We start from the raw sequence: 25,434 nt of genomic DNA, 5'->3' as shown, positions 1-25,434 counted from the left end.
CCCGCAGCCAGCCCGGGTACCTCCCTGAACGCCTGCTGCATTTGCCCGCCCCCTTCGTTTGCTGCATTTGTCTGCAGGGTCTTGCTGGATCACCGCGATCACCTCTCACCTCTCGAAGATCCCATTTCCTGGGAAGCCACCCTTGGCCACCCAAGCTGAGCTAACCACTTCCCGCCCACCCTCCCCGGTGTGTGCACTGCTTTGGCACCCCTCACAGCACTGCCTTCTGTTTACACTTCTCTCTTGTGAGCCATTTGCGGATTAGCCAGGTTCCTGACCGCCGGTGTTTACTCGCATTCAGCCCAGTCCTGGACAAATGTTTACCGAGCGAACGTGTGGAGGAAGGAATGATCTGCGCTCGAGGCCTGCCCAGTTGCAGAAGATCTGCATTCAGGTGCTTGTGGGTCTCCAAACACAACGCACACACGCTGAGCCCTGCAGCTTCCGCGGGGGGACCCCGACTTCTCGCCCCTCTCTCTGATCAGAAGCTCCACCCAGAAGTGGCGTCAGACGCTCAGGTGTCTCTGTCCTCCCCCTCCCGTAAGAACTCCCCCAAGGCTATAAATTCACCACCCAAAGGACTCCTTTCTTCCCTGCCCCTGCGGCTGCCCTCTCCCTCTCCCCCTCTCTCCCTCTCCCCTCTGCGCATCTCTCCTTCTTCCTCTCTTGGCTCCCTCTCACCTGAATGCCTACAGCAGCCCTCTCTCCCCACCCTAATAGAAACTCCTCTGAGGCCTCTATTTGCTCCAGGGCAAAGTCCACACTCTTTACCAAGGCTCTCTGTGGCCTGCAGGCTGCAGCCCATATGCGCCTGGCCCCTCACCTCCATCCCATGCTTTCAGCCTTCCTGAAGGCATCTTGCTTGCCCACGTGCCTCCTGCAAGCCATTTGCCTTGTTTGGAACATTTTGGTCTCCTCAGCTCTTGCACCAAACTTTAGTTTAATAAAGGCACTTCTTCCAGGAAGCCTTCGCTCACTCTCCAAGCCCCAATTTCAGGCTCCTCCCCCACAAACCCTCACCGTTCCCCACACTTCCCCAACAAAGCCTTTCTTATGTCATGTTTAACTGCACACTCAATTGTTCCTCTCCCGCCACAGACTGTTAGTGCCTGAAGGGAAGGGGGAGGGACACGCTCAGTCTGTTTGTTCATGAACATTCTTCCAAGGTCCAGCTGACATTCAGCCCTCCATAAATGGTTAGCATGCAATAAGGAACAGGTAAATGGATTTTTGCTTTGGCTATTGTGGGTGGTTATTCAAACTTTGGGACCAGTAAAGACATCGTATTCTTCATTCTATGAAGGCCAGAGAGGGAGGGTGCAACATTACAGCCCCCCTCCCCACACACACACAGCTGACTGACCCAGAGGGGGCTCTGCCGAGGGATGCAGGGACCCCAGCTGCACCGCGTCTTTGCAAGGCTGCCTTTCCTCTGACTGCCTGAGTGTGCACGACCAACTTCCCCCACAGGTCATGAGTTTTTCCAAGACTCACAGGGACCTACCCTACACAGCAAAGGAAGTTCCCTGTGCGTTTCTAAAAGCCACCCTCAAAATATTTTCAGAAATTCCAAAAAATATATAGTTGAGCTGAACGTAACTGGGTTACTGGAGGCTGGGAAGGGTGGAGGAGAGGCCAAGAGGAGTTGGGCAGTGAATTCTCAAGTGCTGTCAGAGGGAGGCGAGGGGGTCTGGTGTTCTATACACACAGGGGTGACTCTGGGTCACCATAATGCACTGTATCTTCTATAAAGAAGGAAGAGCTGGTGGGCACGATACACAAAGAAAAGGTAAGGAAATGGAAAGGCTAATTGTCTGATATGATTGATTTAAGTTGTATATATGTGTTGGCATATTAGACTTGTACCCTATAAAAATGTCTAAATATTACACACTAATCCAACATTTAAAATAATACAATAATAAAAACCCAAAATATTCTCAGAGTTTCTGAATTAAGGATCTCAGGACTGAAACTCTGGGAGGTGGCAAGTTCCCTGTGAGTGGGGGTAGGGCCCAGGATGACTGCCCCCTCATTTAGGACAAGGGAGAGAGCAGCCGGCTTGGGGTTGGACAGGAGATCACGCAGAGTCTACCGATGGCTGAGCCAAGGTTCAGAGGAGTCCAGCGCTGCTGGGGAGCTGGAGGACAGCTGGGCAAGCTGGGGAGGGAGGAGGACTGGAGTCCTGACCAGCAGACAGTGCTGGGGCCCGCGCTGTGGCACAGTGGGTTAAAGCCCTGGCCTGCAGCACCAGCATCCCATGTGGTCGCCGGTTCTAGTCCCGGCTGCTCTTCTTCTGATCCAGCTCTCTGCTGTGGCCTGGGAAAACAGTGGAAGATGGCCCAAGAACTGCACACACGTGGGAGATCCTGGAAGAAGCTCCTGGATCCTGACTTCGGATCAGTACAGCTCTGGCCGTTGCAGCCATCTGGGGAGTGAACCAGCGGATGGAAGACCTCTCTCTCTCTGTCTCTACCTCTCTCTGTAACTCTGTCTTTCAAATAAATAAAATCAATCTTTGAAAAAAAAAAAAAGTGCTTTTCCCTTCCTCCAGGGGCTGTGTGTACTTCCTGTCTCACAGGCTTTGGGCTAAGCCAATGGAATGCGAGCAGTAACTTTCAGTACACTTTTGTGGTTCTTCCTTCTTAAAGCTTCTGTCATGCTTGATGAGAATACACCCCGGTCACCACTGCTCCTTCAGCCTGATCCCCGGAATAGAAGCCTTGGACATCTTTGGTTTGGGATGACTATTAGAGACCTAAACAGAGATGCAAGTGTGGGGTGGGTCAGGGGTGGGGGCTGTACAGCCTAGGCTGGAAATATCACTTGTCGTCATCCGTAAATAATGGCATCTAGTCTTGAGCCAGTCTAGCTCAGCAAGGTATGAGTGCAGACGGGAAAAAGCCCACTGGTTAGGCTTGATTTCCTTAGAGGTCAGAGATGAGGGGAAATCAGTGAGGAACCAGAGGTAGAGTCAGCAAGACAAGCAGACCTGGCCTAGGTTCTGGGAACCACATGGGGAGAGGGCTCAGAGTTGGAGAAAGCAATGGAATGTGTCCAGTCTTGCTGGTAAATCGGTGGGATTTGGAAGGAGCATCGGCCTGTGGATTTAGTGACAGGGAAGTTGTCAGTGTGGTTGACAAGAACACATTCTGTGGAATTTTAGGGACAAAAACATTGATGGGGGGTGGATTCAGGAGGGACGAAGGAGAAACTTCTGCAGACAATGTCTACCAAAGCTTTAGCTCACAAAGCAAGGAGAGACGGGACTGTGGCTGAGGGGGTGTGACATCCAGAGATTTGTTAAAAGATGGGGTAATCAGTGGTAAGTTGAACACAGTGAGAAAGTCCAGGAGAGGCTGGCGCCGCGGCTCACTAGGCTAATCCTCCACCTTACAGCGCCGGCACACCGGGTTCTAGTCCTGGTCGGGGTGCTGGATTCTGTCCCGATTGCCCCTCTTCCAGGCCAGCTCTCTGCTGTGGCCTGGGAGTGCAGTGGAGGATGGCCCAAGTGCTTGGGCCCTGCACCCCATGGGAGACCAGGAGAAGCACCTGGCTCCTGCCATTGGATCAGCGCGGTGCGCTGGCCGCGGCGCGCTGCGGCGGCCATTGAAGGGTGAACCAATGGCAAAGGAAGACCTTTCTCTCTGTCTCTCTCTCTCACTGTCCACTCTGCCTGTCAAAAAAAAAAAAAAAAAAAAAAAAAAAAAAAGAAAGAAAGAAAGAAAGTCCAGGAGAGAGAAGGAAGTGCTGACACAGTAGAGAAGGTGGCGTGACGGCCTGAGATAGGGAACATGTGGAGCGCAGAGCTCACAGGCAGCTGTGTGGACACCTCTTTGTGTGGCAGGGTGAGGGGTCTTGACGGCATTCTCTTCCAGTTCTTTCTCAGTGAAACAGGGAGCAAGGCCATCAGCGGAGAAAGCAGCAGCTGCTCATCCCGGACGGGTGAAGACTGAATGGGCCCAGGATGTGTGGCCTGGGGGCTGGCTGGCATCACTGTTCTGAGTATTTTGTACCTCCTAGCTAATAAGACCTCGTAACAGTCATGACAGGTGGGCCCCATATGCCTCGCTTACAGTTGAGGAAATTGCTGTTGAGAGTGTGGTCAAGAGACCTGTCCAAACTCACAAAGCCAGAAACTGTTCGAGCCAGCATTTGAACACAGGTAATCTGTTGCCAGGGCCCAAACACTAAACTCCTAGGCCTGGCAGACTCCATTAAACGTAGGAAAGCCCGTCCTAGAACCGAGCTAAACAGCACAGGGGCTGAACTGATGCCTGTGGGACAACCACTGTGTGGCAAGCTCTGTGCTCGACGCCTCTGCAGTGCTGTGCGCAGGCGGGGTTACTGTCAGCCTCCTTTTTCCTATTGAGGATGCTGAGGCCCAGAGAGATTCAGTTGCTCGTTAAAAGTTACAGAGCCAGCAGAATCAGCCCTAAAGGCACTCGGATCTGGCTGAAAAGCCCATGAGAGTATTTCAGGCATGGAAAGCCAAGACACTCTGGCAAAAAGATCTCTGTGAGTGAGATCCCAGTGGAAAGAACAGGTCTTCAAAGAGGGAGGTGCCTTTCTCTGAAGGGAGGAGAGAACCTCCACTTTGACTATGACCGTGTCTAAACAAGATAAGAGTCGGAGAACTCAAGGGGCTTCCATAGCCTTGGAAACTCATAACTGGTGCATAGGGAGATTACTGATGCCATAAACAGGAGTGTCAATTGGTAAAGTCAACAACAGGAGTCACTGTGCACTTACTCCTCATGTAGGATCTCTGTCCTTAACGTGCTGTACACTGAGGCTTAATGCTATAACGAGTACTCAAACAGTATATTTCACTTTGTGTTTCTATGGGGGTGCAAACGACTGAAATCTTTACTTAATGTACACTAAACTGATCTTCTGTTAAAAAAAAAAAAAAAAGAAAGAAATTATCAATTCCCAACTTGACTCTCACTGGGATTAAACATGACAATAGGTCTGATCTGATTTCATCATCATTTAAAAAAAATCATCTATTATTTTTCACTTTATGTTTCTGTGTGGGAGCAAACTGTTGAAATCCTTACTTAAGGTATACTAAGCTGATCTTCTGTATATTAAGATAATCGAAAATGAATCTTGATGTGAATGGAAGGGGAGAGGGAGTGGGAAAGGGGAGGGTTGTGGGTGGGAGGGACGGTATGGGGGGGAAGCCATTGTAACACATGAGTCGTACTTTGGAAATCTATATTCATTAAATAAAAGATTAAAAAAAAAAAAAAAGTTACAGAGCCAGGAGCAGGCATTTGGTGCAACAGTAAAGACACTGCGTGGGATGCCGACATCCCACACTGGAGTGCCTGGATTCAAGTCCGAGCTCCTGAGTCCAGCTTCCTGCTAATACGTACCCTGGACGGCACTCAGTGACAGTGCAAGGACTGAGGGCCCTGCCACCATGTGGGAGGCCTGGATTGAATTCCCAGCTCCTCCTGGCTTCTGCCTGACTGTTGTAGGCATTTGGAGAATGAACTGGAAGATGAGAGATCGCCATCTCTCTGTCTCTTTGCCTTTCAAACAAATAAATAGGTAAGTAAGAGTCACTTTTAAAAGGTTGCAGAGCTAGAAAGTGGAAGAACTGAGTTTTGAACTCATGTCGTGGGATGCTGAAGCTCACATGGTGTCCACAATGATAAAGAAAGAACCATGCTGGCCTTTGAAGGGGTCTGGCCAGTGAACGTGGACTTATAGCTAAAGGCATCCAAAGCCTCCCTGCATCAGCTGGGATCACTGGGAACCTTTGTCCTGGGCAGGTGGAGTGCTTACTATGTGTCCTTAGAGCAGCAGGAATTTTTTTTTTTTTTTTTTTGACAGGCAGAGTGGACAGTGAGAGAGAGAAACAGAGAGGAAGGTCTTCCTTTGCCATTGGTTCACCCTCCAATGGCCGCCGCAGCCGGTGCACTGCGGCCAGCGCACCGCGCTGATCTGAAGGCAGGAGCCAGGTGCTTCTCCTGGTCTCCCATGGGGTGCAGGGCCCAAGCACTTGGGCCATCCTCCACTGCACTCCCAGGCCACAGCAGAGAGCTGGCCTGGAAGAGGGGCAACTGGGACAGAATCCAGCGCCCCAACCGGGACTAGAACCCGGTGTGCCGGCGCCGCAAGGCGGAGGATTAGCCTAGTGAGCCGAGGCACCGGCCAGAGCAGCAGGAATTTAAAAGGAGTTAATTTGGTGGTGGGGGTGGGGCGTTATGCTTATCTTCGTGATCATTTTTGGATCTTTGATTCATCCGGGGAGGAGCAGGAGAGCTTAAAGTAGAGGTATATGGTAGGGGTCTTGGACTTGTTTTCTTTTAATCCCCAAACTATTCACTCTAGTTTTACAAACGTTTCCAAAAACCATTTTCTCAACGAAGAGTGCTCATAACGCATCATTACACTGAACAGCCACCCACTTCCTCAAATGCAAGGAAGCAGACAGTTTAAAAAAAAAAAAAAAGCCCAGAGGCGGCAGTTGTTTATCAGGACCTTGCCTTGGTGAGGCCTGAGATTCTTTTGAACAAGAGCTTTGCTTCCCATGACGCAGCACAAAGAGAGGTCAACTGGGAAATTTCTGGTAAAACTGAAAGCCGGAGGAGCCAGGCACCAGCCCTGCGGGACAGTGGGCCCTTGGGTGCCGTCTACGAGCGACAGATGGATGGACCTCTCATCTGAGAGGAAGAGGAGGCACGTTGGCAAGTCAACCTCAAACCTAAGATCGCTGTGAAGGAATCCGAAGTGGGAGAAAGCATTCACAACCAGAGGGGAAGAGCGGACAGGCGAGACCGGAGCCGATCAGGACGGACGCGCGGCTCCCCAAGTTGTTCCTCCAAACCCGGAGCAAGATGTCCTTAAAGCTGCCCAGGAACTGGGATTTCAACCTGAAGGTGGAGGCTGCAAAAATAGGTATGGTCCCAGTCTTTCTGTCGCCTCTTATACTTGAGCACCCACCATTTGCATGCGGCTGTGCGGGGAGCAGGGTCTACTCAAAAATGCATCTGACAGCAAATCAGCAGACTGGAGTTTGGAGGGGGGAAGATTTGCATTTGAATTGATAGGTAGATTCAAAGTTCCAAAGTGCTGGAGGGCCTTTTCTTTCATCTGATGGTGCCAGGGACATGGAGTTCTTTGGAGTGTGGGACCTGGGTTACTGTGCATGGTTGAAGGCTACAGACCACACACAAAACTGTGAGTTTTTCCTCTATAGATTATGGAAGCACCATTTCCATCCTATTTGGAAATTCATTTGTATTTTGCCTGGTTTCAATAGCAACACAAAGACTGGAGTCTTTGGCAGCACTTGATCTGGGAGTAAAGTCAATGGGGTCCAATTTTGTGAGCTCAGTGGGTATTGGTGGGGTTATCCACAGCAAAAAGTGCACAGCAAGGACAAAACAGAAACACAGAGACATGTGAAAGTATGATAAAGACAAGTATAAAGGAGCAGAATGAGTTGAAAATGAGATATATTTATAATTAGTCATGTTAGGAGATGTTGGCACATTTTCTGAGATATTCTGGCCTTTAATCCGTATGTCTCTCCTCCAGTGAGCATGATGATACATTCAATTTAATCTGCTATTTCATGATTATCATAAGGTTCTTTTTGTTGATTTCTTCTATTACTAAATTGAGCACAGAAATTTGGCGTCGAGTAATTGGGCTGAAAGTGACCGCCTATGTTTTCTATGTGTCTCACCTGTGTAGTGAGATGACGTCCTTGATATTAGCCATAAGTGAGTGTTCTGGTGTTTCTAATAGCTTTGGAGAGTTTCGCCTGAAACAAGGTTTAGATTTGGACCTCTGATGGTGATCTCTGTGCTACTAAAGAGAGATCCATTGAGAAGTCACCAACAAGGAGTGCTTATGACAGCTGTTTGAGCGAGGGTTTGAAAGAAAACAGTAATCAGGGGAGTCATTCATTTGGTAACCAGGGAAGATTAGTGATCTGTACTCGCTGTACGCTGGGTGCAGAGATGAGCGTTCACACCTCTCTCACATACAAGGGACTCTTCTCCTGACTACCACCGAAACAAATGGGCTTGTCTAATGCTCACTCCATGCCATAAAAGTTCTATAGTTAAATCATATTCTTCCAGGGGCTCAGGAAATTACCATGGTAGATTTTAGACCTGGGATTGGTAGGATTTCAGGATTTCTACTATCGTTTCTTAAAGTGTGGTCCCATGGATGGCCTGAGTGAGTCGCCTTGAGTCTCTGGCTAAAACTACAGATTCCTCAGCCCCATCCTCACTTAGGAAATCAGAATGTCTGGAGGGAGATAGGATTCTGCCTTAATAAGCACCCACTCCTCCCTCCCCACCTGGTGCAGGACTCCGGCTGCCGGGGCCGCCGCCTAATTGCACTAGCCTCAGATTCACCATCCATCAAGCACAGAGCCCAGTGACTCGACCTGCTGGGCACACAATAAATCTTTGCTGATTTAGTGAATGTTTGGCTACAAGTAGATGCCATCATTTAGTATTACTTAAAGAAAAAAAATAAGGTCAATGAAACACAGAGGAAACTTTGTCATTATCCATGCCATCTGCAAGTCAGCTGCCCTGAGGAACTGGAATGCAGTAGAGTGCATTTCTGTGAGTGTCACATAACCTAGAATTTGGGTTATGAGCTGAGTCCTCTGAGGGGAGAGAGCCACTGACTCAGTCACAGGACTCCTGGCCTCTTCTCCAGCATCCTGTGACCAAGTGCCCCTGTAGGAACATATATCAGAGGAGCTCACCTCAAGCCCTCTTGTGTGGGTAGTGAGGGGTGGGTCAGGGTTCACAACTTGGACATTAAGGACATTTGGGGGCTGGCTAGTTCTTTGGTATGGAGGTGTCCTCTGCATTACAGGATGTTTGGCAGCATCTGTGGGCTCTACCTACCAGATGATGACAGCACCCCCGCTATCACCACCACTTGTGATAACCACAGACACCTCCAGACATTGCCAATTGTTCCCAGGAGGTGGGGGACAGAGGGAAGATGTCTTCCTGGTGGAGAATCACTGGGACCTGGAACGGATGGTCACTTAGGGAACACATTTGTAAGGCCACCCAAAGAATAGTCCAGGATTCACCTTCCAGTTCAATGTTCAAGAGGCTTTTGTAAGACAGGAGGGCACTTGGAAAAGTTCATAGGAAACAGAATTAAAGTATAATTTAATTTTGGTGCAAAGCTATTTGAAATCCATGCATAAAAAATTCATAATATGCATTTTCTGTGAACTCTTTGAAGACCTCTTGTTTGACTTCAGAGAGAGGCAGTAGCTTGGGAAGAACTTTAGGAAGAGCACCTGCTGGGGAAATAAAAGATATTGACCTACTGTGTGGCACAGGAAGGGGCCCTACTCTTTCCTGGTCAGCTCCTCCCCTAGACCTGCGAGTGCTGAGCCAGGGCTTGAGTGAAAGTGAAAGTCATTGAGAGTGGGGTAGGGACTCTCCACTGTACTTCCACCTCAGAGACCTGGGGGGCCCAGGGGGTGGGGGGCAGGACTTCCCCAAGACCACCACCTGGGCCTGGCATCTCTTGAGGCAGTGAAGAGAGGATGTGGTGCACATCATCGGGCATCTGTCCTGCTGGTCCTGGTGGACAGCCACGCGTGGAGGCAGAAGGGAGACGTGGAGCAAGAGGCCTTGACTTTCAAGGGAGTCCAGAGCGTGTGTTTCTTCCTTTAACCCTTTGCCATCCTGGATTCCAGTCCAGCAGGTAGAACTGTGACAGCCTCCCACTCAGTCATTTCACTCTTTCATATGTCTGGCTTCTCGCCTGCATCCCCGTCACTGGAGGGGAGGTTCTGGGCACAGCGTCCTCCCTTGCTTGGCTCTCAAGGGCCTGGCACACCTGTGCCTGGCAGGTAGGGGCACCCTGGCACTGAGGGGGCATACACCATGCAGGGAAAGCCCTCTCTACTCTGTGTCTTAGCTGGGGATATTCTGATGGTCGATTACTGAACCACTCATATTATATCCAGTGTTTTTTTTTCTTAGCTCCACTAAACCAAACTAGAGGATAAGAGGACTCAATGGGTATATGTTTCTGAGAGACATAATGAAAGTAATTAGGGAAGAGTGGTTGTTTTCAAGTTATTCTCCTTGAAATTTAATATTGAATAAAAAACTTATGAGAAACTAAAATTCATTCATTGTAGTCTCTAAATAGTATAGTTAATAATGCCATTAGTGGAGAAAACTGCCCCTCTTTATTTCCATTGGATACTAACCTATTAATTATTTGTCTGATATGGGATCTAGTTCTGCTGTTTGGAAAATCAAAGTAAAAGGAATGTAAACATGTGTTACTTGACACTTTCATAAGTAGGCCAATTTATAAAACCGTAAAGCTTTATGTAGGTTACTATTCTTGTGAAAAGAAATCAGATTTGAAAATATGGTTTTATACAGATATATAGATACACAGAAGGCACAGGTTCTTTGGAGATCTAGCAGGCAGCTCCAAAGCCCTCATCTGAATGCAAAGTTCCTAACAAGCCCGTAGCCACATCTGCTCTGTGCCAGCCCTCTGGGTCTAAGTCCAGACACAAGGTTATCCTGAAGGAGCTACATGGCTCCACAGTGACCAGGCCAGCCTTCTTTAGCATTTCTGAACACTGAAATGCTGGCGCCCCAGGTTGGGAATCTCGAAACCACACAGCCCATAGTGAGGTCGCCTATGCTTGTTTGATGTTCAGCTGTCTCTACAATTCACTGCCAAACTCTCCACTTGCTAATCCTGACCAGCCTGAGTTCTGGAGCAAGGGCAGTGTATTTGCTGTGGCCAAAGCCTTGTGCTCCCTGATTGGCTCCCAGTTCCTGACGGATAAAGGAGCCAGCACACGCAGGCAGAGTCAAGGATAGGCACTTGCCTTCCTTAGGCTGAGAACAGTGACACCAGCAGGTGCTCCTTCCAGGATCACACCTGTACGCATGCTGAGCTTATACCATGATTCCTTGCTAACATACAAATGTCTGTCTCTGTGTCGTTATCAAGTTCCCTCCCTCCCGCAGGTGCATGGCTCCTCCAGCAGCAGGAGCAGAATGAGTGGTAAAGGAAAGACAGACCTGGCTTTATCCCCACTCATGTACAAAATGCCCGCTGCAGTATTAGAACCGGCTGACTTATACTCTGTGCACTGTGCTAGAAAGGGTGCCAAGTGCCCTGGGATGGGCGGAGGCAAGCACTAGGTGCTTGTGTCTCTAAAAACAGGTTTAGATCCAGCTGTCCCATGGCCCTGATGTGGATAGACATAGCCACGCACTATGCGTTCGTGGTGGTGCTGTGTCTCCATCTCACCCTTCACACACATCCAATGAGAGAACTCAGGGAAGACTCTGCCCAGCTGGAGTGTGGTCCTTGGAGCAAGGCGCGCCCACCATGGAGGTGTTGGAAAGTTCCTGGGACTGACAGAGGAGAAAGCGGACGACGACGGTTCCTTCTCATCCAAGGCAACCTGAAAGTAAAGAACCTCAGCCTCGCAAGAGAGAGTTCCCAGGGCTGACTAATTACAGGGATTGAGACACAAGGGCTGACAGCGTGTGCGGAGTGAAGCAAAGCCCAGCGGTGGCCACAGCAGTGGAGACCAAATAGCACTTGAGGAGAGCCAGGGAAAGCACACGGGACAGCCCATCGCAGAGGACGGCGGCAAGCAAATCTTGTAGAGTCCCCGGGGGAACTGAGACACGAAAGTTACAAAGAAAGAAAAGAGATGACGTTCCCGGTTTTGTGCTTCACTCATTACCAGTTTATCTTTGAAAGCCGTTTTGAAAAACCTAAAAATAATTTTACAAAAAAAAAAAAAAAAAAAAAAAAGGATCTGACCCACAGATCTGGCGGCCACACGGAGAGATGCCGGTGCTCTCCCCTGCTGGCAGAGCTGACAGGCAGGCAGGCGCAGGTGCAAAGAAACAGGTCCAAGACGGGGAGGGGGAGCCCCCTGATGAGAACGTGTGGGAGCCGCACGGGGGTGCCTGTCATAGCCATTCTCCTTCAAGACAGAGTTGTGTACGTTCCGCAGCGGGTCCCAGACCTGCCATCCTTGCGTAGTCTCCACTGTCCGGGGGCGGGGCGTGCACGCCTGCCAGTCCCTGCAGAGGGAATATAATTATCCCCTCTCATGCCATTGAAACAGAGACTTTTACAGCTCTGAGACCACCTGCTTCCAATGGCGGGAGAGCCAGGAGCGCCCCTGAACTCGCATGATCTGACTCATCCTTCTGGCCCCAACTGCTCATTTGAGTTTGGAACAAAATGATGTGTTCTTAATAAAATATGTGACTCCAGCACTCCAGGCCTTCGTGGGAGAGAATAACCAGAAATTGCCTGAAAAGAGTGGCAGCAAGAGAAGCCTGTCCAGGGGCTGCATTGTTCATTGGTTCTTTCCCACGGCGGTGGGAGGGCAGGCAGGCACGGGGGCGGAGGACATGTGGTAGAGAAAAGAGGACGTGGGCTTGGGACCCCACTGCTAAGGGCAGTAAATCCAGGGCACGTTGCTCGACTTGTACAAATAAGGTTAGGAAACCGAACACAGACAGGAAGAAGGTGTTGCATGCAGGTGGTAAGCGCTTGGCAAACATCTGCTTCCTTTCTTTATAGGCAACCTCATTTCCAACTTGATATCAGGCGTGGATGACGTTGTCTTGGGGCCCCCACAGAGTAGGGCTCGCGGAGTTATGCTTTCACGCTGCTCCTTCAGTTTTACCTTTACTGCCAGTGCAATGTACTCCTAATGATGTTGGAAACAGGAGAGCGAGGGATGGGAAATGCCACTGATTCCAGGGATAACACCACGCGAGGAGTCCCTGAGAACTCAGTGCTCAGAAGCAATTGGGTCTTCCTTGAGGGCCTGCTGTGCTTCCTCCTTTGTGACAAGATAATAGGGCAACTTACTGTGTTTGCCTCTTCGCTTTGGCTGCCAGGAAGCTGAGCTCACTCTCAAGCTCAATCACGATGATTCCACTCATCTGGTTAGCATACTTATATCGCTTGTCTTTGATAAGAATTTGTATATTCCTAGCATATGACTTTCTATTTGAACCTGAAAAACCTCATTCATTCTTCCCTTTAAAAAGAGAGTATAAGAATATGCCATATAGCAAAAGAGAACCCCGGGGAGATGTCACAATGCTTGGTTGCAACTGATTTTTTTTTAAAAGTTTTGTTTATTTTTTTGAGAAGTAGAGGCAGAGAGAGAGAAGAGGAGAGAGAGAGAGAGAGAGAGAGAGAGAGAGAGAGAGAGAGAAATCTCCACTCTACTGGTTCACTCCCCAAATGCTTGACCAGCCAGTGCTGGGCCAGGCTAAAGCCAAGAGCCAGGAACTCAATCCAGATCTCCCACTTGGGTGGCAGGGACCCAACTGCTTGAGCCATCACCTGCTGCCTCCCAGGATGTGCACTGGCAGGAAGCTAGAATCAGAAGTGGAGCCAGATCTAAACCCAGGCACCCTGATACGGGATGCACGTGTCCCAGGTGATGACTTAACCTCTGCACCAAATATTCACCCCCATTGCAATAGTTCTAAGAAGATTCAAATATCATTAAAATGCTGAGGATCCATTCTTTTAGTTCATAAATGAGAACGCAATTCTATGGCCACTCATATCTGCTCCCAGGAGCTGCACACACTGTGGTCCAGGTGAGTCATTTCCTCTCATCCATCCGCTCAGCCACTCATCCGTTCATTCATGAGACACTGGCTCTCGCTCTGTGCTGTAGGGACATTCCCCATGCTGTGCCTCTCATGTTGAGAGCAGCCCCACAGCATGCCTCCTCCGTGGTGGAGAAGGAGTGTCTCAGCTTTGTGGCCAGCACATGTTCTCCATGAGCTGCGAGGTGTCTGTCACCAGACCTGGGACTGACTCTCTCCTTCCCTCCCCATTCTCCCCACCCACCCCCAAAGTGCTCCCACCCAGGTCTTCATTCTAGAAGGAGCTGCCAACCCTCTCTTACCCGAACCCTGACTTGTGGCTGCTGAGCCATTCGTGTGCTTCCTCCTGGGTAGGGAGTTTCAAAATGAAAGAGGAAGCGTGCAGCGTGTGAGTCTGATGCAGAATCATTTTTAACATTTTAAACTCATTTTTATAAAGTTGACACAAAGAGTTTTCTGACAAAGTCTAAAATAACTGCATTGGGTGGCGCCAGCTGCAGCGTAGTGTCAGAAAGCCGAGTATGGAGTCAGAGGGTCTGCGTTGGAACAGGACTATCCCTGATCGCCGCTCTGTGACCTTGGCCCTCAGGATCCACAGCTGCCATCATGCCTGCTGGCACGGTTGTTAGGAGGTTCAGCGCAGGTGATCTATGAGAATCCTTTAGCATAATAGCTGGCACACAGTGAGTGTTCCGGAGGTGTCATGGTCATTGTCATCCCCAGCACGGGCATTTCTGCGAGGTGGCTCCACTCCTTTGATCATGTCATTAGTAAAGGTTACAGCCAGCAGTTGTCTCGGTCCATTTTACACCTTCTTTCTTGGCTTGGGACACGTGGTCTTTCCAACATCTGCTGACGCTCTGTCTTGCTGGGTGTCAGCCCGGGCGGGCCATGTTTCTTGTTCTTTATATCTCCAGAGGCTGCTGTGTTCAGTCTCTCTGTGATCATGTGGATTTTATCAACCGCATGGGCACAGCTGGTCTTATTTCCTTCTCCTGGTTTTATTTTGTTTGCTCGCTCTTGCCAGTTCTTTCCCAAACAGAAAAATGCTGGAGTCGTGACTTACCAGTAAGGAGCACAGTAGCTTCTGCTACGTTTCCTGCAGAACACCTGCTGTAGAGACGTCTCTGCTCCATGCTGATGAGACGGCGCAGTTCCATCAATCTTTACCTCATGTAGGGGGACAGTGCCTCTGGCTTGTGCACTGCTTGAAAGGTCCTTCCCCAGACCTGCTCACCGTCTCCCCCTGTCCTGGCTTCCTCTGGCCACTCCAGCGAGGTCGATGACTGTTCTGTGTGGGCCCGATGGGGTGCAGCATGGACTTGCCTATGACCGCGCACTGGGGCTCACAGTGGCGGCTGAGTGGTTTTCCCACGGGCTGTACAGGTCCTGCAGCTGGCCTACTACTGGTGTTCAGATACAATTGGAAGGCTCCCAGCTCTCTCCCCTTCACTTTTGCTCTTTCTACCCAGTGGTTCTCACGAGCACATTCTTTCTCTGTCACTGTCATTGAGAGTTTTATTCCATGTACCTGGTCATTTAAAACTCAGAAACCCACATTGCTAATGAGTGAGGCATTTACTGAGCAAAGAACCCAGAGCTATATGACAATAGACACTTAGTTGTCCCCTCCAGTCCTCTCAGCCCAGTCCCTCTGGGCCCTGTCTGGAGAGAGCCATCTGCTTTATCTTCCATTTGACACCCATCTTCTATCCTGCGAGCATTCCATGCTCTCACTCCCACCCAGGGTGACCAGCTGTCCCAATTTGCCTGGGCCTTGGGAGGCTCCTGGATTATGGGAATCTCAGTGCGACAACCCAGAGAGTCATCTTAGAATCAGCTCTGCAGGCCTGAGAAAAGCAGGTGTTTTGAGAAAACAAATGCCGTAATTGTGATACACTCTCCACATATTCCTTGAATTGAATTTCTTGTGAGGTTATATAATTCAGTGTAAAATTGAGTTATTGGAAGAGTCTTTATAAAAAAGATTTATTTGGGGCTGGCGCTGTGGTGTAGCAGGTAAAGCCGCTACCTACAGTGCTGGCATTCCATAAGTTCTAGCTGCTCCACTTCCAATCCAGCTCTCTGCCATGGCTTGGGAAAGCAGTAGAAGATGGCCCAAGTCCTTGGGCCTCTGCACCCACGTTGGGAGACCTGGAGGGGGCTCCTGGCTCCTGGCTCCTGGCTTTGGATCAGCGCAGCTCTGGCCGTTGCAGTCGATTGGGGAGTGAACCAGCAGTTGGAAGACCTCTCTCTCTCTCTCTCTCTCTCTCTCTCCCTGCCTCTCCTTCTCTCCCTGTGTAACTCTGAATTTAAAATAAAATCAAATCTTTTTTAAAATAAAATCTTTTTAAAAAAGATTTATTTGTTTATTTTTTGAAAGGCACAGTGACAGATAGAAAGGGGGAGGGACAGAGAAAGAGGGTGAGTGAGAGCGAGAGAATGCTGTCTTCTATCCACCTGTTTACTCCCCAAATGGACCCAAGAGTCCAGGCTGGCCTAGGCTGAAAGCAGGAGCCAGGAATTCCATCTGGGTCTCCCACGTGGGTGGCGGGAGCACAAGCACTCGAGCCATCACTCGCTGCCTTCCCAGGCACGTTAGCAGGGAGCTTGACTGGCAGTGGAGCAGCCAGGACTTGAACTGGCGCTGCAACAAGGGGGTGCCAGTGTTGCAGGTGGCGGCTTCACCATCTCCAATGCTGCCCCAGCAAAACATTTTTAAAATGAGAATTTTGTTCTTCCTTTTTAGTTCCTACTGTCCAAAGTCCTTCCAAGTTCATTTCCCTATTCTCAGCCTCTATGAAGCTGACAGGCTAGTTTCCTCCCTCTGATTTTATGAAATCTTCTTGCTCACACTTTCCTTGGAAGGGTTGGGCGCCACACCTGTCAGTATACTGCAGGATACTTCTTCCCAGAATCACACGTGCTGCGCTCTAAGTTTCCTATTCAATTCAATAGACTTTTTTCCCCAAACTCTTCCTCTCTCCCATTACTATGGCCACCACTCTCAGGAAGTCTTCGAGTATTGTCCAAGTGTGATCAATTTCTCCTTCTTCCTTGGAACTGTACTACTTTGTTCATCTGTCTTTGCTCATTGACACGTGCTGAGTGGACACTTTTGCTGGTCTAGACTCAGGCTGTAAGAAGATAAAACGGATTCAATTCTGATAACCCCCTAAAGAGACAGTGAGGGAAACAAGACTCCAGAAAATTGGGATTGTGACATTTAAATAGCTGGCACAAGGTGTGTTCTGTAACACTAGTCTCCTCTGTCCCGCTTGGGTCACAGCCCATAAAGAGCTGTGAGGGGCAAGCTTTGGGCAAAGTCTAAGCTCTCCTTCCACAACAACTCCATCCCCAATCATGACTGCTGTGCTGGGTGAGAGCCAGCAGAGAGCACCGCAGACAACGCAGGTGCATTTCCACTGGAGGACTTGGTCTGTTTCTCTCTAGAAGATTCTACGTGTAAGCAGTTCTCAGGCCAACACCAGATTGTCACCATATCTCACTCTTCTGCCTGCCATGCCCAGCATGACAATAAAATCGATTGACAGTGCAGTCACCCTTCTGTCTTCGCAGATAAAAAGTAAGGTTCCGGGTAAAAAGTGTTTCTGGAAAGGAAAAAAGAAAGCATCGTGGCTAAGAAGCCAGAGCGGAGTGTGAAAAGCGGGCGTGCTGGACGGCGAGGACTTTGGAGACGGCCCTGTCGTCACCTCTTTGATTTTGTGCAAATCACTTTCCCATCTTGGTGTCTCAGTTTTCTCCTCTGAAAAATGGGGGCAGTGATTCCTCCTGCTTTGTAGTTGTTCTGTAACACTTCCTCCAGGCAGCTCAGCCACTCACAGTCATAAGAAAACCATATCCTCCCCTGCATTCCACCCCCGAGATTGCACTTACAGACTTCCCACCCTGTAACCGCCACGTCCGGGCGCCCAGCTCACCACCCGCCTCAGCGATTCTGACATCAGCTCCACGAGCCACCGTTCCATTGGTCCCCCCACCATTGCACTTCAGTCACCCTGTTGTGTCCCGTTACCATAGATTCCTAACTGAAGTCCACTGCTGAATAACCTGCTGGCCCTCTTTCTTCATCATAACCACCCTGAAACTCCTGGCTGTTTAAATCCAACAACCTATCTGCTCAGGGCCTGTACTTCAGAAGCCAAAACTGCTGGAGAAAAATCAGACCTCTGAGCCTCCTGGATTCACTTTATTTATTTATTTATTTATTTATTTATTTATTTTTGACAGGCAGAGTGGACAGTGAGAGAGAGAGACAGAGAGAAAGGCCTTCCTTTGCCGTTGGTTCACCCTCCAATGGCCGCCACGGCCAGCACGCTGCGGCCGGCGCACTGCACTGACCTGGATTCACTTTAAATGCATGGCCAGTTGTCTTCCCTTTCCTTCATCCAGTGTCACCACCTGGGTCATCTCAGCCTTTCCTGTGGCTTTACCTTCCACTCCTGGGACAGGCATTTGGTGTGTCAGTTACATCACTTTCTGGGAGACTGCATTCTGTATCACAGTGCCTGGTTTGAGTCCCGACTTCTCCACTTCCAATCTGGCTTCCTGCTAATGTGCACCCTGGGAGGCAACAGGCGATAGCTCAGATGTTTGGGTCCCTGCCACCAGGTGGGAGGCCTGGATGGAGCTCCTGGCTCTGGGCTTCAGTCTAATCCAACCCTGGCTCTTGAAGGCATTTGGTGAGTGGACCAGTGGGTGGACGATCTCTTTCTGTCTCCCTTTCAAGTAAAAATGAAAATAAATATATAGAAATGAAAAAAAAAAAATTTAAGCCGCACTTTTATTGCGTGCACCGGCCTCTCTTCTGGGTCCCAGACAGTGCGGCACCTCCACTTCGATGCCTCGCGGTCTTCTTTCTCCCAGTGTAGCCACCACAGAATTCTGGATTATCCTGATCTCCAGCCCACAGCACCCAGTTCACCTGACCTCAGTGATAGAATCGCCGTTCACTAAGCTGGAGACCCTAGCATCGTCTTCTGTTTGTCTTCAGCCCTCTGCCCCCACATCCGGAACCTGACGTCATCACGGATGGACGCCTCTAACCTGATCATTGTCTGCGTGTTCTCTGACGCTGCAACCTCACCTCTTCTTGCCCGCTCTCCTGTAACTTGTCTTCACGCCCACCATGTCCTGCGCTGGATGTTTCTGCAGCATGGCCAGAGTCGACATCTTTTCCAAGTAGAAATCAAACGACATCATTTCTTCCTTAAAAACAGTAGACTCAAAAATTCCAGACCAGGACCCCTGCCTGTGGGTCAGGCCCCTGTCCCAGCCCAGCCCTGTGCTCTTCTTCCACTGGCATTCTGGTTCCCCCAACCCTTGGTCCTGGGGCTGCCTCAGAGCCCACCTGCGCTTGAAATGTCCTTTCCCAGGTCCTACCCTGGCCTTGCGCCGCTTCTCTCAGTCTTACTCAACACTAGTCCCTCTCCAAAGAGGTCCTTCCTGACCGTGGTGTATACTATAACTACCCCATACTTCAATCTCTGTCTTTTTTTTTTCTTTTTTAAAAATTTTTATTTATTTATTTGAGAGTGAGAATTGCAGACAGAGGGAGAGAGCAAGAGCGAGAAATCTCCCATCTGCTGGTTCACTCCCCAAGTGGCCACAATGGCAGAGCTGGGCTGATCTGAAGCCAGGAGCCAGGAGCCTCCTATAGGTCTCCCATGTGGGAGCAGGGACCCAAGTACTTGGGTCATCTTCTGCTGCTTTCTCAGGCCATCAGCAGGGATGCCGATGGAAAAAGAACAGATAGGACTCGAACCAGTGCTGCTGGCACCGAAGGCAGAGGCTTAGTCCACTACGCCACAGTGCTGGGCCCTCCAGTCTCTCTTTATTCCATTGTTTACTTTCTTTTCTTCCTAAGACTGTTCACACCAGAAGTGATCTCATTCAGTTAAATGTTTGGGCCCTAGACCCTAAGCTCCTCGCAGACAGGGCTTTATGTAGTTGTTTTTAGATCGTCCTGTCGTTTAAGAACAAGAACAATGCCTTGCACAGAGTAGGTATCAAGGGGATTTTTGTGTAGTATCTGGGGTCTGGCCCACGAGTGGCCTTCTAACTTTCCTTTACCCCAGCGCAGTTCAGTAAGTTCAAATCAGACAAAAGCGTGTTTCGCTATTTTTTTTTCTGTTTGTTTGTTTGTTTGTCCTTATTAGTGATTGCGCAATGGTTTGATCCAGAGACGTAACTGGGACTTAGTAAGACTTTTGGTTTCTGACGCTCATTTGGAGCAGCACGTGAGTAACTGAGCGTTTATCTACCCCTGAGGGCGTGCACCGCTGGGCAAGGTCACGGGGATGCTTCTGGATCCTCTAATCAGAGGCTTCCTGGCAGCTGAGATGGGAGCGAGATGGAGAACGCCTCTGTGGGACACTCAGAGTCGGGGCGGTCAGGGCAGGCTTGTTCACGGGCCTCCCCTGGCCCTCTTATCTCTCACGGGACACGGGTTCCCTTCTGTACCATCCAGGGAGCGCCCAACTCAGGCAGCCAGAAACCTTTCACGTTGAGGTCTACAGGGAAAAGGAACAATTAAATCTAGTTGTTTTTCCTCTAGGAGGAAATTTCTTTTATCCATCTATCCATCCATCTATCTATCTACGTATTTGAAAATCAGAGATATATATAGAGAGAGAGACAGAGGGAGAGATTGTCCATTCACCAGTTCACTCCCCAGATGGCCACAATGGCCGGAGCTGAGCCAATCTGAAGCCAGGAGCCAGGACTTCTTCCAGGTCTCCCATGTGGGTGGCAGGGGCCCAAGCACCTGGGTCATCTGCTGCTGCTTCTCCTAGCCTATTTATATGGAGCTGAATTCAAAGTGGAGTAGCTGGGACTTGAACTGCTGCCCATATAGGATGTGTGTGTTACAGGCAGAGGCTTTACCTGCTATGCCACAGCACCCGTCCCTAGGAGAAAATTTCAGTTTGCATTTGCTGGTGAGCCTGGGAAGAGCTAGTGTACTCAGGAGACACAAATACTAAAGTGACACTTCGGTTTCATAATCTGGCCATGGTGTAAACAGGACACTAGTGCACAAAGGAGAGGGTAGGAAGGAAGGAAAGAAGGAAGAGGAGAGAGAGAGGAAAAAAAGGAAGAGAGAGAGAGAGAGAGAGAGGAAGAGAGAGAGAGAGACATCACTATATGGAGGCAGACAAGGGCAGAACAAGGAAAGGAGGAAGGGAAATCGTAGAGAAGGTGAGTAGGCGAGAGAGGCACCTCCACGTGGATCTGCAGCTTGGAAGGACACCATCTAAAGGCCTCCAAGTCAAAGCAGCCTCAAAGCAGCAGGCAGACTGTATCAGCAACCACACACTGAGAGAGTACTCGTCCTGCTCGACTGTTGAGGATGACAGAACAGACTGTGGTTGTTAGTCTGGGCGATTTCACTTGAACTTCGTTCTACCCTCCCTCAGCGTGGAGAGGTTGAAAAACTGCACAAAAGAAACACTTCTCTGACTCCCCCGCTGCCAGGACTTGAGATCTAGATTACCTGGTGCCAACTGCGCTCATCTGGACACGACGTAGAAAGTGGCAGTGAAGGGGGCCGTCTTCCAGTGGCTCCTTTGTGGCTGCTGCTGCTGCCGCTTCTGTGAGTAAGATCAGGGCCCAGGTGGCTTCCAGATCCACTCTCCAGTATCCTAGCCAGGACAGCAGGGGCAGCTGCCATGGGGATGAGGCCTTACCTGTGGAGTTTGCCCAGTGGTATCCTCAGAGGGGCGCACTTCCCGAGAAACTCGGGTCTGACGGCTGCAGGAGGTACTCCAGGGGCTTAGAGCACCTTCAGCCTCTGCAAATATTTGACAAGCACCCGAATCCCTGAAAGCTCATCCCTAGTCCCCACACTGAGCTCTGATGTACTGGCATTGTAACATTTGCCTGCAATGGTATTACCTTCTCCACCTGGATGGGCCCATGCCATAGCCTCTTCCACCAAACACTTGTCATCAGAGTTTCCGATGCCCTCGATACCCCAACAGCCAGTTAGTGCTTCTAGGCCATAGGAACAAAGACTTCTGTAGCCTACAGGACGTTCACTGATCAGTAGGAAAATCTTCCACAGTGACTCCAGCCCTCATGTCTGTGGGTCCTACCTGAAGACAGAGGCCATCGGTCAGTGGCTGTCCACATCTAGTCATCTCCCCGTGCATGCCCTCCAATTGTCCACTCCCACGCTCTGAAGGGCCCTCGGCTGGGTTTAACGTGCTGTTGTCAGCATCTTGAAATTTTTAAACATTTCTGTGCAAACAGCTCTACATTTTCATTTTGCGCTGGGTTCTGAATTATGTAGCTGTCCCTGGTGTTCCTGCACCTTGTGTCCCAGGAACTGGGCTCATCTTTTAGCCAGTCCTTCATCTCAGAGCCTCTTCCCACCCCGACCAGGGCACCATCGGTCCTATTAATTCCACCTCCTACATGCGTCTCAAATCCACCCTCTTCTCTTACCTCCATGTCAAGCTACATTATACTGTGAGCCTCCTAATTATTTCCAAGCCTTCAGTGTTTAAAAAAATTATTTATTTTTATCTGAAAGGTAGAGGAATAGAGTGAGAGCGAGAGATGCTCCATTCTCTGGTTCACACCCGAAATGCTCTCAACAGCCAGAGCTAGGCCACGCTGAAGCCAGGAGCCAGGGACTCCATCCAAGACTCCCACAAGGGTAACAAGAACCCAAGTACTTGAGTCATCATCTGCTGGCGCCCAGGATGTGCATCAGCAGGAAGCTAGACCTGGAAGCAGAGCCAGACTCATACCCAGGTCCTCTGATGCGGGATGCAGGGGTCCCCAGGGGCAGCAGAATCGCTGCACCAAATGCCTGTCCCCAGCCCTCAGTCTTCGTGGCTTTCCCTTTGCTCCCTGTATGTCCTCTGTGCCTACAAGCGCCACACCAGGGCTCGAGGGAGTCGCGGACAGGCAGCAGCAGGCTCTGGTGCTGAACGTTCTCCCCGCTTCCTCTAACTCCCTGGCACTCAGATTTGGCTGCCCTGGGGAGATTTAAAAAATGCTCCTAGCTGGCTGCGCTCGGGGGACGCTGATGCAAGTGGCCAGGAGTGCGGTCTAGGTGTTCAGGCTTCTTGACGTGCCCCGGGGTCCGGAATGCAGCGAAGTTTGGGGTCTACTGCTGAAGTGCCACTGAGACAGGGCCGCAGCAGTGACAGCAACAGGCCGGAAGGGGGCTGGGAGCAGGGAGCCCCACAGTGTTTGGAATTGAGTTCTTTTTCTTTTAGTGGTTTCCAGTTTAGAGTTTTTCCTTCAACAGTGGACCTTATAGCAGTAAGTTCAGTGTATAGCTGCACAACAGCCCACAGGTAAATAACACCACTGTAGGTTGTAGCCAAAACCAGAGGTGAAAGTTATTGTGCATGTGTGTGTGTGTGTGCACACGTGTGTGTCGGTCGGGAGGAGGGGCTTGGAACAGAGGGTGTACCATCACTCTTACAGCAAGCCCAGCTGACATGTGTTTCGCCTGCGCTAAGTGCAAAGAGCCTGTGGAGTCTCCCGCAAGGCCTCTGTTCGCAGTGACACTGCAGACTGCAGCAATGGTATGCAGCTCTAACTCACCGCTGCTCTGCCTGCAGGGTCTCCCTCCGTCCCAGAAGGGACTAAAGGGTGCTCATCCTCGCTCAGAACCCAGGGAGGGTGTAGGATCAGCTCCCTCCCTCGGTGCGCTGGCGGGGCTAGCCTAATCGCTGGTTTCCCGGGGGATTGGGGAGGGCTGGGAATTGTGTAAAACTGGGAGCTCACAGGAAGGGTGAAAAGGCCAGGCGGAGGGCACACAGCACGAGTAAGCTGGTCAGAGAGCCACAGGGGCATGTGGCACATTTTGGAGGTTCGGGGGGTGCTGGCTGCCCCCAGATAGCAGTAGCTTTCCCTCTCCCCTTCTCAGGCCTGCCCTAACTTGTTCCCTTTCTGTTCCCATGTCAGAGTGACTCACAGTCATGCCTGGTTAGCATCTTTTATCAATTCTGTGTTATCTTTCCCTCTGTGTCTGTGGACTGGCTTCAAGAAGCCCCAGCCCCACCCCAAATTGTATGAAAATTGCATGTGCGCATGTGGCTTCTCAAAGGAGGTTGTCATGCCACAGAGGTGAAAGTCCCCTCAATTCCTCAAGCAATCCTGTAAGAAGTAGCCCAGGTACAATACAGGTAGACATCGCCCATATTCTGCCCTGCCCAGCTCCCCAGCCCCAGCCCAAGGTATTTTCTGAGTGTTGTGTGTAGACAGAAGTGGAGGAAAAGATTAGGCTGGTAGGAATCACAACATGGGTTCCCTAGTTCAAAGTCTTTTCTTGCCCAGTCTAGCCACAGGACTGCATCCCCCTCATTGATGTGTGAGTTGAAGCAAACTGTGGCCACCAGGTGGCAGCACACCCAGCCAGGGTTGGGGTGCATTTGCTGTGCTGGTTGAAGGCAGCCATTTCATTCACTTTAAAGTAATAAGAGCCTGTGGAGTAGAGGATTCACTTTTGGGCCTCATTCAAGAACATTTTTGGGATCACACTTACGGTGTTGTAGCAAGGATTTCAATGATGTCACTTGGCCCATGTATCTTACGAGGCAGGCAGCAAAAGAATCCACCCCATGCCGTCTCTAAGGGAGTCAAACTCGGGTATGACATAAATAAGCAACATTTGCTAAGGTTTATGAAATTGGCTTTGCAAACTGTGGAACATCAAGTGGGTGCAATTGTTCTGCAGCAATATAAATAATGCAAACTGTCCTTCAAGATGGAGAGGAAAAAAGAAATATTATGCATTCCATTTCAGGGGCAGATCTGCTGTTTCTACTCTCGAGTTACAGGGTGGGGGTGGGGAGGCACAGCCATTTAGCCAGTGGCAGCTTCTACAGAGTAGGAGCCATCCTTGCCGCATTGCTGCCAGATGTCACAGGCCTCTGTGGGGTGTTCTCCCAACTCCACTTTTCAGAGGGCTCCCAACCAACCTCCATGCAGGGCCACAGGCGTGAGCTCTGCAACCCAGGCATCTTCAAAGTGGCTGACTGGGACAGGATGCAGAGCTGCTTCAGGCTGTGTGGATCTCATTTTCTCTCAGTCTGAAGTTCACAGAAAAGGGGTATTGAGAACTGAGTCCTGCAAATCACAAGGGAGAAGCACCTTCAATTTTTTAAGAACTCAAAATCTAAGGGCCGTCATTGTGGCATAGTGGATAAAGCTGCCCCCTGTGACACTGGAATCACATATGGGCGCTGGTTCAAGTCCTGGTTGCTCCTGCTCCCTGCTAATGTGCTTGGGAAAGCCCTGGAGGATGACCCAGTGCTTGGGCCCCTGCACCCATGTGGAAGACCTGAATGAAGCTCCCGGCTTCAGCCTAGTCCAGAGCTGGCCATTGTGACCATCTGGGGAGTGAACCAGAGGATGGAAACTCTCTCTATCTGTTTCTCCCTCTCTCTGTAACTCTTTCAAAATAAATAAATCTTTCGGAAAAGAATTCAAAACCTGGAACAGGCATGATGGCACAGCAGGTTAAGCCACTGCTTGGGACACCCACACTCCATTTCAAAGGGCATGTTCAAGTCCTGGCTACTCCATGCTTCTGATCCAGCTTCTTGTTGCTGTGCCTGAGAGGCAGTGGATGATGGCCCTGGCCAGTCCTGGATGCTGCAGGTAACTGGGCAATGAACCAGTGGATGGATGGAAGATAGCTTTCCTTCAAATAAAAATAAGTAATTCTGTTAAAATGTTAAAAAGAAAGAAAGAAAGACCTCTCACATCCTGAAAATGCACCTTGATTTCTACTCTT

At 50.0% G+C, this 25,434-nt stretch overlaps 1 protein-coding gene and 1 long non-coding RNA gene across 3 annotated transcripts in view; both read left to right on the top strand.

Annotated features, from left to right (window-relative positions):
* Positions 1–1,095: 1,095 nt before the first annotated feature.
* On the top strand, positions 1,096–2,534 carry LOC149128070 (uncharacterized). Its single transcript, XR_016229679.1, has 2 exons — positions 1,096–1,218; positions 2,306–2,534. It is a non-coding gene; the product is annotated as an uncharacterized LOC149128070 (long non-coding RNA).
* Positions 2,535–6,473: 3,939 nt separating this feature from the next.
* Positions 6,474–25,434, top strand: part of ARHGAP25 (Rho GTPase activating protein 25) — a 91,928-nt gene continuing 72,967 nt past the window's right edge. Inside the window, exon 1 of one of the 2 annotated variants that reach the window (XM_008254309.5) lies at positions 6,474–6,915. In XM_008254309.5, the coding sequence (XP_008252531.2) occupies positions 6,855–6,915 (61 nt within the window). In that variant the 5' untranslated portion in view covers positions 6,474–6,854. Of the gene's footprint in view, positions 6,916–7,028; positions 7,198–25,434 lie in introns of those variants that run through there. The other variant, XM_070069026.2, reaches the window with a different exon arrangement.

The sequence above is a fragment of the Oryctolagus cuniculus genome, chromosome 2, assembly GCF_051225735.1.
Source record: "Oryctolagus cuniculus isolate XC-2025 breed Fujian yellow rabbit chromosome 2, ASM5122573v1, whole genome shotgun sequence".
NCBI lineage: Eukaryota > Metazoa > Chordata > Mammalia > Lagomorpha > Leporidae > Oryctolagus > Oryctolagus cuniculus.
The sequence above is the reverse complement of the archived record's forward strand: the minus strand, read 5'-3'. Positions and strand labels throughout refer to the sequence as shown.